Source organism: Poecilia mexicana, unplaced genomic scaffold, assembly GCF_051168715.1.
Source record: "Poecilia mexicana isolate PSO_F unplaced genomic scaffold, ASM5116871v1 scaffold_14, whole genome shotgun sequence".
Classification (NCBI taxonomy): domain Eukaryota; kingdom Metazoa; phylum Chordata; class Actinopteri; order Cyprinodontiformes; family Poeciliidae; genus Poecilia; species Poecilia mexicana.
Genome location: NW_028263383.1, coordinates 12,406,766 through 12,422,500, shown reverse-complemented (window position 1 = coordinate 12,422,500; position 15,735 = coordinate 12,406,766). Strand labels below are relative to the sequence as shown.

General features: G+C 37.4%; 2 protein-coding genes across 2 annotated transcripts in view; one reads left to right on the top strand and one right to left on the bottom strand.

The window, feature by feature from the left end:
• jade2 (jade family PHD finger 2) overlaps positions 1 to 7,686 on the bottom strand; it is a 153,230-nt gene extending 145,544 nt beyond the window's left edge. Inside the window, exon 1 of the mRNA XM_014985165.2 lies at positions 6,788 to 7,686. The gene's annotated coding sequence lies outside the window, so the exon portion shown is untranslated. The remainder of the gene's footprint in view (positions 1 to 6,787) is intronic.
• Positions 7,687 to 13,625: 5,939 nt separating this feature from the next.
• Positions 13,626 to 15,436, top strand: xtbd1 (XRN2 binding domain containing 1). The gene is made up of 3 exons (XM_014985167.2): positions 13,626 to 13,882; positions 14,759 to 14,864; positions 14,944 to 15,436. The coding sequence occupies exons 1-3, from the start codon at positions 13,671 to 13,673 to the stop codon at positions 14,950 to 14,952; spliced, it is 327 nt and encodes a 108-aa protein (XP_014840653.1). The 5' UTR covers positions 13,626 to 13,670; the 3' UTR covers positions 14,953 to 15,436.
• Positions 15,437 to 15,735: the final 299 nt, after the last annotated feature.

Below are 15,735 nucleotides of genomic sequence, written 5' to 3'. Positions count from 1 at the left end.
TTGTGTTGCTATCTTTGTGGGGACTTCCCATTGACTTCCATTCATTTCTACAGCCTAAACCTGACCTTTACCCTTTCCCTAACCCTAACCAACCAAAACTCAATTCATACCTTAGCCCTAACTCTGACCCCTGACCCAAAAACAGGGTTTCCCCTCGTGGGGACCAGGCTCCGGTCCCCACGAGGAGCAATTGGTCCCCACAACGTAGTATATGTCAGGAAAATCGTCCCCACAAGGTATTACAAACAAACGCGCGCACACACACACACACACACACACCGCTGTCTCGTGACTAACTGGAAGAAGAGCCATGAGTCACTCTGTGATGCTGATATCAGCGCCACCATTCCATCAACCCGTATGGGCCTCAGGGAGCAGGGACCTAGGGAGGAAGGAAGGGAGGAAGGGAGTGAGGAAGGGAGGAAGGGAGTGAAGGAGTGAGGGAGGAAGAAAGGGAGTGAGTGAGATAGAAAGGGAGTGAGTGAGTGAGTGAGTGAGTGAGTGAGTGAGTGAGTGAGTGAGTGAGTGAGTGAGTGAGTGAGTGAGTGGTCAGGCTCAGTGAGACGCTTCATGGATTCCTCTCTAACTTGGTGAAGACAAAAGGTTTGAACTGGAGCAGTTGGCACCAACAGGCCGTCACTATAAATCACTTAATCATGTGGTAAATTAAATCAATAGTTTCCATTTGCTAGATTTATCATTTCTCTCTTCAGTCTGGTTTTTGGTCTCAACTAAACCTTTTTTGGAAGAATAATTTTGTTTGCAGAGGCTTTATAATTTATATTATTTCTTGTTTTGTTTATTCATCTTGGATATTTAAAATGTCTTCCAGTTTATTGGATTCTTGCATTATTATTATGTCATTATCATTATATTAGATGGAAACACCAATATTGTTATCGCAATAAATTCTGGGATAATTAATCAAGTGCACACTAAAGGAACACTATGTTGTTGGATTTCAGACACTAGAATGTTTACATACTTTAAAAATTTACTATTTGTTTATTTGTATTTCATTAGGATTTAATTTGTTTTAAATAGTTAATAAAAAACTGCAGAATATGCCAATTGTTTTCATTTGATTCCTTGATTTTCCTTTTGTTTGAGTTTCACTTTTTGAGTTTATTTTCAGTGACAGTCTCATTTATTACCTGTGCAATGTTTTGCATCTAAGCAAAGTAAATCAGAAAAACATTAATAAAAAAGGGAGCAGTGAGTGTTGAAAGCAGCAAAGAAAGGTTGGACATTTTGCTGCTTCTCATCAAACATCCATATTCCTAAAGCGAATCCCGTCTGAGTTCAGGAAGCATCTGCCATCAATGTGTTTACATCCTCAGACTTTAATATCTGATTATAAATGTTGGTGATAGCAAGCAGAGACAAATATAGAAAGACCTGAACATCAGGAAGGAAACGGGGGGAAGTACTAAAGTGTGTAATAAAATGTTAATAGTTCCGGCACACGGGTTTTATTTTTATCTTTATCCATGAGGAGACACCATGACTCAGAGGCAGCACTGTGTTTACCACAGACAAAAAGCTCTGAATGCATCATGACAAACAAACTGAGAAGAAAAACAAGATGTTTTCACCTGCAGTACCAGCTATGAACACTAGGAGAAGGCTGGTTGTTATAAATATAAATCCTGTCTGACAAATTCGTACATCAGAAAAGCAGTTAAAACATTAATCCGTATTTAAAGAAAATGTGATCAATCAGAATAAGTCCCATCTAATTTTAAAGCAGAGTCCATTTACTTTCCGTTTTGAAAAGCAGTGGCTGCATCCAAATGATGGGCAAAATTTATCACCACTTTATGCTGATATTTGGCTCATAGTACAGACATCTGTAACATCTACAAACACGTTGCAACGTGACGACATGAGCGCAATAAAGCTGATCGCTAACAATAACTAGCACTGGTTTTAGTTGTCGTTATCGACATAACGGCTAAATCTTTAATGTACGCCTGGTTCATTGAAGAAAAAGCCACGCAGAGCTTTGCTGCTAATTGCCAACACCGACAAAACAAAGAGGTCAGTTTTCCTGACTGATAACACGGTCAGGAAAAGTTTGAATCTAAAAAAAATTGCGAGGGAAGTAGGTCAGTTATGCTAGCTTGACTTCAAATGTAGATGTGCTGCATAATTCGGTGTGCTTCAGTTAAAAAAAATCTATAAAATAAGGCAGCCAACAGATTATCAGTGGAGCACCAGTTTTAAACTAACTAATCTGCCATCGCTGTGATTTAGCTACCACAGCGATAGCAGGTTAGCTAATAGCAGTCTATTAAGAATCCCTACAAAACAGTAAATGCTATGATGCACTGCAAAAACACAAAATCTTACCAATAAATAAAACAAAACTAAAACTGTTTTGCTTCCTTCTAAAAAACATTCAGAAACAAAGTGAGACATTCTTTAACGATGTGATGAAACTAAAAACCATGGATCAGCCTCACTGACGCAGAAAGGGATCAAATTAAAGGAAAAGGGGTTTAAATGAAGACGCCCCCTCTGCATGTGAAGCCTGAGATCGGCGCCCGCCCACTGAACAGGGTGTTAACATGAACACCAACACACACCGAAACAGAAACACACGCTAACACACGTGTGTTTCCGTGTGTTAGCCTGTGTTAGCTAACACAAGCTAACACAGGCTAACACAGGCTAATGAGGCTTCAGGGCTCAGCAGGGTCATCAACGAACACTTGGCCTCAGCATTCACTGCACCGTCCAGTTACTATAATTAAATACAAACATCCAGCTCTGTGTTGCTCTGTGCAAAAGTCATAAGACATTTTTCTTTTATTTTTTGCTGATAAAGTGTTTGTCAGGAGGGTGTTGTATTAACAGCATTGTGCTGTGCATTGTGCTTTTTCCCTCCTAAACTCTTCCTGGTTGGTTTGTAGCTTGTTGATCTAAAAAACAGCAAATGATCAGAGGATATTTTTGCTTTTTAAGTTGTAACTCTGTATAAAGAATAAAAATAAAATCATGTTTTAAGCAGGTCTTTACCAACTAAGCAACAAATCAATAAATCACAGGATAAATTAAAACAAGCTCAATAATTTCCATTTTTTTTCTTTCTACCAAACCCTGGATGATAAAAGTCTTCAGTCTGGTGTTTTGGTCTGGCTTCCAGGGATTCTGTTGTTTTTGTTGTTTTGTTTTTTTATTCTGGATATTTAAAATGTCTTCCAGTTCCAGTGTTAGATGATCATTAGAATTTAAAGTTTATTGATCTTTAAGAATGAACAATATTATATTACAATAATGTCTGGGACAATTTATCGTCCAGCAAAATGTGTTACATGACAGGCCTGCTATCAATATTTATAAATATTTTTTGAAGAACTAGAAACATTTTTTATGTATCTGGACCAATTTTAGCATCAGCTTCATGGTGTGTAGCCCTTATAGAAATAATGACATGTTATTATGGTTCATTATAACTGAAGAACAACAAAGAAATGGTCGTTTGGGTTTCATTTTAAATTCAAAGATTTAAATTCAGATAAATTGTAAATTTTAATGAACATTTAACACTGGAACTGGAAGACATTTTAAATATCGAAAATAAATAAAACAACAGAATCAGATCAAATTAATTATGAAGCCAAATTATCCTTCAAAACAGGTTTAGAGGAGACCAAAACACCAAACTGAAAACTTTTATCATCCAGAAAGAGAAAAATAAAAAATCATGGAAATTAATGAGCTCCTTTTAATTTATCATGCAATTTATTCATTTATTGCTAATTCCAACAGGCCTATTAATCTCTATACTGCAGCATGTTGAAAATGCTAAAGCTAGTTAGCATAGTCACAGATGACAGCAATTAAACTGTTTTCCTGTAACAGTAAGTTGTTTATCCACCATTAGCACATTTAGCAGCAAGTACATGAGAATGACTGTCAGCGCTAAGCCCCGCCTCCTGGCTCTATTTGGTTGTTCTTGGTGCATTTCTTCAGTCAGACACAGCAGCTCAGGAAGGAAGTGGAAGACATTGATCTTTTCACAGATTTGTCTCATAAAAAACTATCACAACATGGAGACAGTTTTAACAAATGTGTAAAAAATAAACATATTTATTTTTTACACATTTACAAACTGCAGCTTTAGTCAGTAACAACATCCACACACTCCAATAAAAAAAGCCTGTAGTAGATAACATCCTCAGAGATACAGCAACACACACCAATCCCTGCGTTTCATTGGTTCCCGTCTCACATGACACACATTTCTGAATCCGCCTGCAGCCGTCTAAATCCATGTCAGTACATACATACGTGTGTGTGTGTGTGTGTGTGTGTGTGTGTGTGTGTGTGTGTGTGTGTGTGTGTCAGAGGGGGATTCAGGCTACATGACGTCAGACCTCCATTCATGAGCACCATCCCTCCTCCTCCTGTTAGCGTAGCCGCTAATGTGATACAGTGCATCACGTGGGGGTCCTTACCCCCTTCTCCAACCAATCAGAGCTCAGCGATTAAAGGCATGGGAAACACACGATGCTACACCTGCACATGTCGGGCTAAAGAGGCTTTCACAGGAAGTTGGACGATGAGCGTCACCCTACGGCTGTTTGGGATACGGACGGCTGGTTGGCACGGTGGCGGACGCAAAGTAGAAACAGGCAGAAAGGAAGAGAAACTAGAGCCACAAAGACGGAGATACAAACGAATCCCAAACACCAAGAGTCAGTTTGATACCCAGCAGGAGGAGAGACACACACTGCAGCTGACTTCAGAGAGGAGTCAGAGTGTGTGTGTGTGTGTGTGTGTGTAGAAGATGTCTTTGTATGACAGTGATGTGTGTGAGCTGCATGAGGAGGTTCTGCTGCCACATTTAGGAGAATTTAACAACTCCAGGAAGATTCCAGGTTTGCCTCCAGGTGAGAACTGATGAGCAGGTGACCAGTCAGAGGGGAGAGTATTCAAAACAATACTCCAGAAAAAGTGGAAATACTTTAACGTGGTTTTACTCTAGTAAAAAGTACACATCCAAGAAATTACTCAAAAGTACAAAAGTTCAAAATTAGGTACGGAGTAACTGATCAAAATATCATTTAATATTTAAAAATGTCATCATCAGATGGACCAAAATATAAAGTAAAGTGGAAATTTTGCTATTTAGAAACCAAAATGACAATAATTTTGCTCCATAGTAACAAGTAACAAAAAATAACAAATCAAGCAAAATAAAATGTTTTAAAATCATTTTTTTCACTAAAAAACTTCAGAAACCTTAATAGAAACTGCAGGTGAGTCTCAGTCTGGTGGATTTGTAGCTAAAACATGTTTGTTTTTCATTAAGTGGGAAGAAAATCCAGAGATTTTACTCAAGAGTAAAAATACTTTATAATAAAATCACCCAAGTAAAAGCAAAAAGTACAATACAGTAAAAAAAAGTAAATTTTTAAGCAATTTTTTTTCATAAAAGTTACTCAAGTAAATCTAATTGGGTAAATGTAACTAGTTACAACCTAATCCTGGAGGTGATAACGCAGCGACTTTCTTCATATGTTTAGCAACATTTCAGACAAAACAAATTGGTATCGGCCAAAACAGGTCAGGCTTTTTAAAGGTCAGTAATCGGAGATCAGCCTAAAAACTGGAATCGGTGCACCGCTAAATGAAGTTCAAACATTTTCAAAAGATGTTTTCAAACTTTACCAGCACCACAAATAAAATACAAATATTAGACAGCTAAGACAAAAAAGACTGTTTCAATTTGCCTCCATCTTGTGATGGTATATTACATTCTACCAGGTGAACTAAGATATAACAAAATATTAAAGATATTCAATTCTGATAGTAACTGACTAACCTAAAGCAAGAGAAGTTTGGTCAGTTTTAATTTGATTATTGCTTTACTTTGAGTCATATAAAATAAAAAATGCATATTTTACAACGTATTAAGTAAAACAAAGTATTAAATAAAATACATACATATGCTTCCTCTTATACAGAACCGAAATCAAGCACTTTCCAAACCTTGAAAAAATTAATTTCAATAATTTTCAAGGATTTTAAGACGGCAGATGTCAAGTACAAGGGGGTTTGTGGTTGTTTGATGCACACACACACACACACACACACACCCACACACACACACACACACACACACACAGATCCAGCTCTGACTGGAGGTAAACAACAGCCACTCCCCCCTCTCCCTGAGCCAACCGTAGCTGCACAGCACGCAGCAGCAGCAGCAGCAGGAGGAGGAGGAGGAGGCTGATGGAGGAAGAGGAGATGAGTTGCTCTAATTTCTTGATGTGTGCATGCGTGAGCTTGCGTGCTCAGCCTCCCTAAGCGCCACACATCGCCGTTCTCTGCTGAATATTTGCTAGATTTCCCCCAGGAATGAAATAAAAAGAGCATGCACATCCCTCTGCTGCTGCAAAACGTTCAGCTGCCTCCTCTTCCTCCTGCTGGTTCTCTCCACGCAACTTTCATCATGCGTGCATGAGTCTAGACATGAGTGGCTTGTTTAAAACGCACATTCCGCGCTGCAGCGACTGTAAAATAAAACCGACTGGAACATTCTCCAGCAGCGGTCAAGTTTACCTGCCTGCTGGATTCCTCGTTTCATTTTCCCGCAAAGCCTCAGATAAAATGCATTTCCGCTTCCAAAACCTGCCAAGTGCGCACACAGCCGCCGGCCTAGCGCTGCCAGAGCGCAGCGGAGTGGACTTCAGAGGTCCTGAACGCAACACGGGAGCCCTGAACGCAGCTCGCATCCATTTTAAAGGCGTGAATAAATAAATGCTTTCCGTACCTTGGTAGGAGTCAGCTTTGGATTCACAGACGTCCTCAGTCCTGGATTAGATCAGATTTAGGAGATCATCTGGAGCAGGCACATGTAGTTTACCAGCAGAGGGTTGGTGCTGCTAAACATCCCCCCATACACACACGCACACACACGCGCGCACACACACACACACCGGACACTTAAACCACGCAGGGTGACAGGACTGTCCCTCTTCTCCCGGCCTCCCCTCCCCTTTGCACTGCGTGTTGACAGCGCGTCAAAGACAGGAGTCCGAATCCAAAATGTGTAAAATCCCACTCCTGAACACAAACCCGGAGAGAAAAGTGGCGAGCAGTCAGTAGGAAACCAAACGCAGCGCTACCGCCGGCGTGCCAGGCTCCGAGATGCGCGCAACATGGAAAGCATGTCGCATTTTGCAAAAAAAAAAAAAAATTAAATAAAAAATCTAAATAAAAATAGCAGCCGAAACGTGGAGGAGTCCCTATCCGGCTGTTTTCCTCTTTCGGAGCCAGCGGGAGGAGGAGAAGGAGGCTGGGGAAGCAGAGGAAGGAGGGTGGCTGAACCAAAAAAATAAAAAACGGGGATATATTTCCACAGGATGAGTCAGAAAAAACACCGCACGCCAGTAAGGCAACGGTGCTGGTTGAGAAATAAAACCCAGATCTGAGCTCGTCTCCAGTCGCTCCTCCGGCCGGTGAATGCCTGCAACACCGCGCTGCAAAAAATATATGCAAAGGCGAGTCTGGAGCTGCAAACAGCAGAGAAAAGATTTTTAAAAATAATCAAAAGATCGACAACAACACAGAGAGGAAGGCAGGAAAAAATCCGATCTTATCATCTGCTTGAAAACTATTTTGGCGCCATATTTATGGCGTACTTTCAATTCACGGTTACAGAAAACTGTACTTCCTACTCTGACAAATGTGAGGTTGCAGCGCCCCCGTGAGGACAGGATGGATATTGAAGCTTCACCTGCCGGTTTGATGAAGCATTTCTGAATACTGGACAGAAGGAATCTAAATATTCGTTATTTTGACGATTAATCGGACAAAGAAGGTTGCCACTTCTTGCATTTTTTAATTTCACCACTTTAATTTTTAATGCAATATTAGAAATTTTAAAATCCATATAAAATAATTAAATTTAATTTTTCAAAATAAAATAAAAATGTATTTATTTGCAGCGAATGCAGCTAAAAACAAGGTTCGTTCATTTTTCAAACAGTAAAATTCAAGAACTTTTCAAGCATTTTTAAGGTCAGTTTTCAAACTTCCAGCCCCACAATTTGGAGATAAAAATACAAAAAAGACCCCAAAAAACTAAAAGACAGTTTTGATTCGCTATTATCTATCATTTTTTACTGTTATTAGTAATATCTTGTGATAGTATAACACATTATACTCACTAACGATGGCTAGCATTGGTGTTAGCTGTCAAACTGTCAATGTGATATGCTAAATCTTAAATGTACGTCTGATACTTAAAGAAAAATGGACGCAGTGCTTTGCTGCTAATAGTCAACATTAAACAATTTGATAACAAGGAAAAAGTTTGAATTATAAAAAACAACAAGGGAGAGGAAAGTAGGTCAGCTATGTTAGCTTGACTATGACAACCTTAACATGCAGATGTGTTGCAGAATTTGGTGTAATTCAGTTCAGTTTAAAAATTTTAAAAAGGCGACCCAAACACCAACTCTCCAGCTTTGTGCGCAAGCGCGAAATTTCCAGATGTAAACAATAACATGAAACGGGTTTATGTTAGAAACTAGAGAAATCTGCAATAGTGTGATACTTCAATAAACAATGCATGCATCACATCAGAGAGGAAATTACATCAGAGCGCATAAGGGAGACGATCACAGGGTGTTTCCTGATGGAACGCTGTTTCTGCCTCCAGTTTGTCCTGGAGAAGGTGAAAAACAAATGAGTGGGATGGTGCTGCTTCATTTGAATGGCTGCCAGAGAAATCCCTCCTCACGTCCTTCACCGCCTCATTTCACTTTGAGCAAAACAGCAGCACACGCAGTTTTTCACTTCCTCCCTGCGTCTCTCCTCTGTCTGACACCTGGTGCAGCTGAAAGGAGCTTTCAGAATCTCATCTGTCTGGATAAGCGGTTCCAAGCGTGCTTCTCCAGGCCTGGAACTGCTTAGGGACCGGTTCGGTTCGTTTAGGGTCCAAAGTTGCAACATTTGTTAAATGTTCAGGTGCTGCAGTTTGATTTCACACTGTACTGAATGTGAAACACTCAGAGCATTAGGGCCATAATAAGAGGAAATAAAAATTTAAATCATGAGAATAAAGTCATAATATTTTGACTTTATTCTTGTGTTGTGTCAACGTTATTCTCATGACAGTTTATTTTTGTAATATTATGACATCTAGTAATTTTATGAATTTATTCTTGTTATTTAAGTTTTTCATTTTCTTAGCCTGGCCGTAATTCTCAACCAAACCCTTTGAGCAACCTGTCCCCCTCCTGGCCTGTGGGGGCGCTGCACCAAGAACCACTGAATTAAACGACACAAAAACCTCTGAAGACACTGAGAGCAACTTCCTTCTTCACCAAATGGAAACATGATAAATTAAAACAAACTCAATAATTTACATAAGCATGATTGATCATTTTTCTCATTCTACCAAAAACCAGATGATAAAATTTTCAGTTTAGTCTTTTGGTCTAAAGTAAAACTTTTTTTGAAGGACAATTTTGTTTACAGAGACCTGAGAATTCATTTTATTTGTTCTGTTTTTTGTTTATTTACTTTGGATATTTAAAATGTTTTCCAGTTCCAATGTTAGAATGTAAAGTTTATTGATCTTTGAGAATGTGTTCTTACATAATTATTTCATAGATGCCATTATGTTATTTGCAGAGTTGGGTAATAACTAGTTACATTTACTAGAGCAACTTTATATAAATTTTTTTTGGATGGCTAATTTTTACTTTGACTTGAGTAACAATATGTTGAAGTAGTGATACTCTTACTTTAGTACATACTTTTGGTATTTTACCCTCTGATTATTTGAAAATGGTCTCAAAACAACAATTTTATTGTTTATCACATTAAATTCTGGGACAATTTATCGTCCAACAGAGATGGAAAAACCTCGGGCAAAAACCTGATTATAGAATTTAATGACGTTTTTAAGAAATGTGTTTTTGTATTGTATTTTCAAACGTTTAATGATCACATCTGGGTTTTTCTTGGCCGACAGGACGTGTTTCCCCATTTCCTCCTGAGTCAGCGTCCATCAGGTGACTGGTCAGAAAACCGCTGGCGGCCCAGAGAGGATTATTTCAGCATCAGGAGATATTTCAAGGTGAGAAACGATGGTCGTAAACTTAATGGGTCGGCTCTCTCAATAAAGCAGCGGCTTGTATGACTTGGAAGCGGTCCAAAACATGCTGCATAAAGAAGTGCCTGCCGGCGCATTTTTCTGGGGTAATTTAAGAAGCACTCAGTTCCTATAGGTGCTTTCATCATTTTTTTAAAACTTTGTGGATATCCAGAGACCAGGGCTCAGAGACGTAAAATCATATTTCACAAGTAAAGTCAAATCAGATTCTTTTCATACCAGATCAGATTTTAATACTTTTTAGTTCTTGCTGTTTTTCTAAGTAAAAATGACATTTACGGAAAATCTCTTCAAAAAGTACATTTTATTTCAGTCATCTCTGATAATTTTCTATTTATTACAAGAACATGGTAATTATATTACCAGAATAAAGAAACAATTTTACCAGAAAGAAAAAATAAGTAATTTTAATAAGAAAAAGCTTGAATAGTTTTTTTTGTTATATTTTGTGTTGGAGTTGTCATAAAATTACTACTTCATTCTCCTCATAATATGACTTTATTCTTATAATATTAAGACATTATTCTCACACTACTTCAACTTTATTTTCATATTACTGTGACTGAAAAACCTATCAAGATATTTCATATCAGTCAATATCAATTATTGATCAGTTTTTTGTTTTAATTATCTGAAATAAAGCAAACTGATGTCACAACCTTTCCTGTTTTATCCAGTTTTCTCTGCTGTATTTTTTATTTTTAAGCAGTTATGAGGCACAGTGGTGAAACCTGAAACTGCTGTGCAAGTTACTCAAAAAGTTGTTGCTAGGCAACCAAAGAGCGAGTGAGTTGCTAGGTAACCAAAGAGCGAGAGTTAGAATGTACATGTACCCAACTTTGGTCATATTTGCATGTTTTTGTTTTTACTTAATATGCATAAAAACTCTGTGGCAGCATTAATGACTCCAATTGACAGATGAAAGACACATAAATGACAAAAACATCTCAGACCCCATTCATCAACATCAGTTTGATTACCTACTTTTTTTATCGTCACCTACCTAGTATGTAATATTTGGCCAAAAGTGGGGTTTTTCTCCTAAATTATATTTTGGCAAAAAAAAAAAAAACTTTAAAAGGTTACAATATGTCCGTTTGGCGAAGCCGTGTTGTGAAAAGTATTTTTACCTTCTGTTGGTTACATTTTTCTAAATAAATACAAGATATTTACTGTTTTGTAATACAGTGATCCCTCGTTTTTCTTAGGGGTTGCGTTCCGAAAATAACCCGCGATTAGTGAAATCCGCGAAGTAGTTACCTTTAGTTTTTACAATTATTATACAGCATAAATACATACTCTACATTGAAACCAAAGAACAAAACCTGTTTTCAGGTCAGCGGATGTTCATCAATCGGGCCTTAATGTGATCCGGAGTGTCAGTAAAGCGTCTCCTCCAAGCTGCCCAGAGATTCACAGCTGGATCTGCGGTAGAGCGACGGATCTCGTCAAGCCTCTCATCGGGTTTTGCGCTGATTCTGGCCACAGTTTTTTCCAGCTGGCATTCAAAGTTTTCAGCTTTCATCTGCTGAAAGCTGAACCCCGTTATAGGACAATTCAGCTGCTTAAGTCCTGTTCGACCTAAAGAGGCCAGCAGTGAGACGGCTTTAGGTAAATTATTTACACGAAAATGTCTAAATTCACACAGAAACATAAAGACAGAACACTAAATAACACAGTTTATCAGACATAAATGTTCAATCGAGGGCTTTAAGTGTCGGTGTACAAAGACATGTTAAATCAGTATATTGTGGCAGACAAAAACATCGATTTAGGTCGTTTGTAATTACATAGTATAATACAAACTGATATTTTCTTACTTTGTTTCGATATGAAGTCCACCAGTCTCTCTTTGCCATTTTTCTTCAAGTAAACGTAGGAAAATATAGCATTAGCCTTGCTTTCCTGAACTCCAGCTAGCTAACTAGCACCAAACCTAGCCCGCTTTTTCCTTGAACTTTGACATTACGTACATTACGTAAGCACGTGATTACGCTAGCATACTGTGGGCACGCTCCTTGTTCACAATGGCTACAACAGAAACAAAGGTTGTTTTCCTTTTATTCACTATAGATTAGTTTAATTTTGCAGATGGTTAACATAAGGCTGAGTTTTATATAAACAGTTTTATATAAAGATATGGTTAATTTGTTTTTTGCACTGTTTTAAAATGGCATCCAGTAAATAAAATGTCAGCATTTTATTTTATTTTTCAGAACATTTTAATTAATTGCTTTACTTTCTTTGAAAAGGACACTCACTGGTTGTTCCTTTGCTGTAAAAAAAAAAAAAAAAAAAAAAAAAAACACTATGCAATCACTGTAATTTTCACTGTATTATGGGTAATCCTCAGAGCCATGAGGATCACTGATGTGATGGTGAATAAAAGAAACAACTGATGCCAGCCTGAGCAGTCCCTTGTCATTCATTACCACACCAAGAGAAGCCACCAGATCCACATAGGTCACAGTAGCATAACCTTTTGAAATTGATTATTTTTAATATTTCAATGGAAATATTACAGCGCTTCCTTCAAATAGTATCTAAAACATTTATTTCCATAGTTGATAACAACAGGTAGCTCGTTTCATAGGCAACATTTGGATAATAGATGTAACATCTATTAAACTGAATTAAACTAAAAATTTAGCGTAGTTTCACTGAACTTCCACATGACCTAGAAAATTATGCAACATAACATATAATAGATGAGTAAAATGGCATATATTTTATTTGAATTTATTATTTCATTCATTTTCAGTTTGAAAAGAATTTGTCACAAGTTGATATAAAGACAAGTTCTTAATGAAAAGAAGTAGTTGGAAGAAAATAAAATTATATAATCTACCCCTTTATTCAAAAGTCAGTTTGCTACATCAGACTATCAATCACTGATCCTTATACAACAACATACAACGTACCTGTAGGACCTTTCTAAGAAAATAAATAAAAATAAAATTAGGAAAATAAAGTCCTAATACTACAAGAATAAAGTCATGTTATTATGAGAATGAAGGGATTACGAGAAAAAAGTCATAAGAGAATGAAGTCGTAGTATTACTAGAAAAAAGTAATGATATTACGACTTTATTCTGGTAACAACTACATTCCTGTAATATTATGATTTTAGTCTCGTATTATTTGTACTTTATTCTCGTAATGTTATTCTTGTTATTCTCATACAAATTCATTCTCGCAGTATCCTGATAATCCTAATAATTCAATTTTTAAATCTTTGTTCCTCAGTATGGCCCTAATACATTGTATTAAGCACAAAACAGGCAAAAAGACTGTCTTTGTAAATTTAATGAATATTCTTAATTGAAAATTAAAAGTAAACTATCCATAGATTAGTTTCAGAGTAAACGGGTTTATTTGTAAAGATTTTAATGCGAGTTAATCGCATAATAATTTGAAGCGATTTGACCTGGCCTTGCTTCATGTGAGTTGCTATGTCGCTCCACCACCACAGTGCGGCGCTGCTGGGGAAAATACGTCACCGGAAGTTGCGTTTTCGTACACGAGAAAGATGTCTGCGCTCGACGTCCAAGATTTCATCCAGCAGAACCGGGCCACGGCCCAGCAGGTGGAGACCTTTCGGGGTTACTGGGAGAGTGACAAGCACTGGGAGGCGCGGAGGGAGTTCATCCTGCGGAACATGAGCGACTTTGAGACGGATCGGCTGGACCATCTGCTCTCCCTGTCCATGGTGTGGGCCAACAACGTCTTCATGGGCTGCCGGTACGTGAACGCACCACAAACCCCTTTTGCCGAAATTAACCATAAATCACAACATATTTATTAGTTCATGTTTTAGGAATTAGCAGAACTAGGTTTAAAAGTTATATTATGAAAACTGATGTTTTAAATAATCGGAGTATTTACACCGGAAGTGTAATTGTTGTGACGCCATTACAATTACAGTTCTCCCATACTCCTCTTTAGTTTAGTTTCCTCCTTTCCTTATTTGTCCACTTTGTTTAATTATATCCTTCCCTCCGTGTCCCTCCTTTTATTTGTTTCCTATTCTATCTCTTCTTTCCATTCTTCCAACCTACATTTCTTTTTTCTTTCATTCTTCTTTACATTCATTTATATTCTTTTTTCCATCCAGAGTATACCAAAGTTTTCTGTATAGGAAAATGTTCCATCTTTTATCACATCAGCATCAAATTATCACTTGCAGGACTTTGAAACAATCATGGAAGCATCTGAGTATTTAGAATATTCGCTCACATCAGATCTTTATAGAAAACATTTTTCTCATTAAAACTTTATTTTAAGACGTTCTGGTAAAATTGCATCTTTTTTGCAAATATGACTATATTCTCGTAAACAAAAGCTTGTCCGTGATTCTCCGTTGTACAACTGAAAGGAGGGATGATTGGAATAAAAGCCCCTTATTGAAAATATTTATGTTATTTGTAATTTATTTTTTAGAAAACGGGAGAAAAATACCGAATAAAATCGGATCTGGTATGAAAAAAATATTTTAAGTTTTTAAGCCAGAACCTTCTTTAATCCATAAACTGCAGTCCAAATAAAAATGCCTCTTCTTCTCTGTCAGTAAAAACTGCTGTTCTGTAGCGACTGACCCGGTCTGTTTGCGAACTGCAGCTACAGCGCGGCGCTGCTGGAGAAAGTGAAGGAAATGGCCGAAGGCATCGTGGTGGAGGACGCGCCCGTTTTCAAGACCAGAGATGAAATCATTAAAAGTCAGCAGGTCGGTTGCCTTGGAAACGCATCAACTTTTAACCTGCTGTAGGAGGAAATCCTGACCGACTTGTTTCTGCTCTTGACAGGGCCGATGACCGGAACCGGACCCGTCGGGTCAGAACCGGAATCGCTGAAATGTTTACCAACATGGACCAAGTTTTTATGGTTTTACAATATATTTTTTAAAATCTTGTAAAGAAGTGGCTGTATTTTCAGGGTTTAGGAGCATCTCATTGCATATAACTTTTTAAGGACTTTACTAGAAACGCACCGATATGAAGATTTGTTGTGATATTTAATACTGTTGTTACAGCCGATAATCAATATTGCATACATTTCTCTACCGTTTTGACACCTTTGGAAAGAAAACAACAAATACGAACAAATATTGGTTCATATTAGCCTAATTTTATTTATCAAGCGTACCGATATGTTAAATTAGTAATATCGGCCGATACTGATGATATATCATGGATCACTAGATTTTACTACATTCAGTTATGAATAATTATGTACATTTACAGTGAAACTGCATGTTTTAATGTGTTTTATAGCAGAATAAAGAATCTTGTTTTTAAACTCTGATTTACTTCAATTAATATTGGTGATATTACTAAGGCAGAAAATAAAAAAAAGAGATCAGAAAAAGTGGGTAATTTAAAATCAGTAACATGCAGGTTTGAGAATTTAGATTTAAAATGTAAAACAAATCTTTTTGCAAAGTCAGCTTTTCTTTAAGTGTGCAGAAGTTTTTACATTGACACATTAAGCTAAATCTCGTTATCCGTTTTATGACTTACTGATAATTTGGTGTTAATTTATGGCATTGTTTCAATAGTTTCTTTTTTCTGTGTCTTATTTGAAGGCTTTAAAATGTA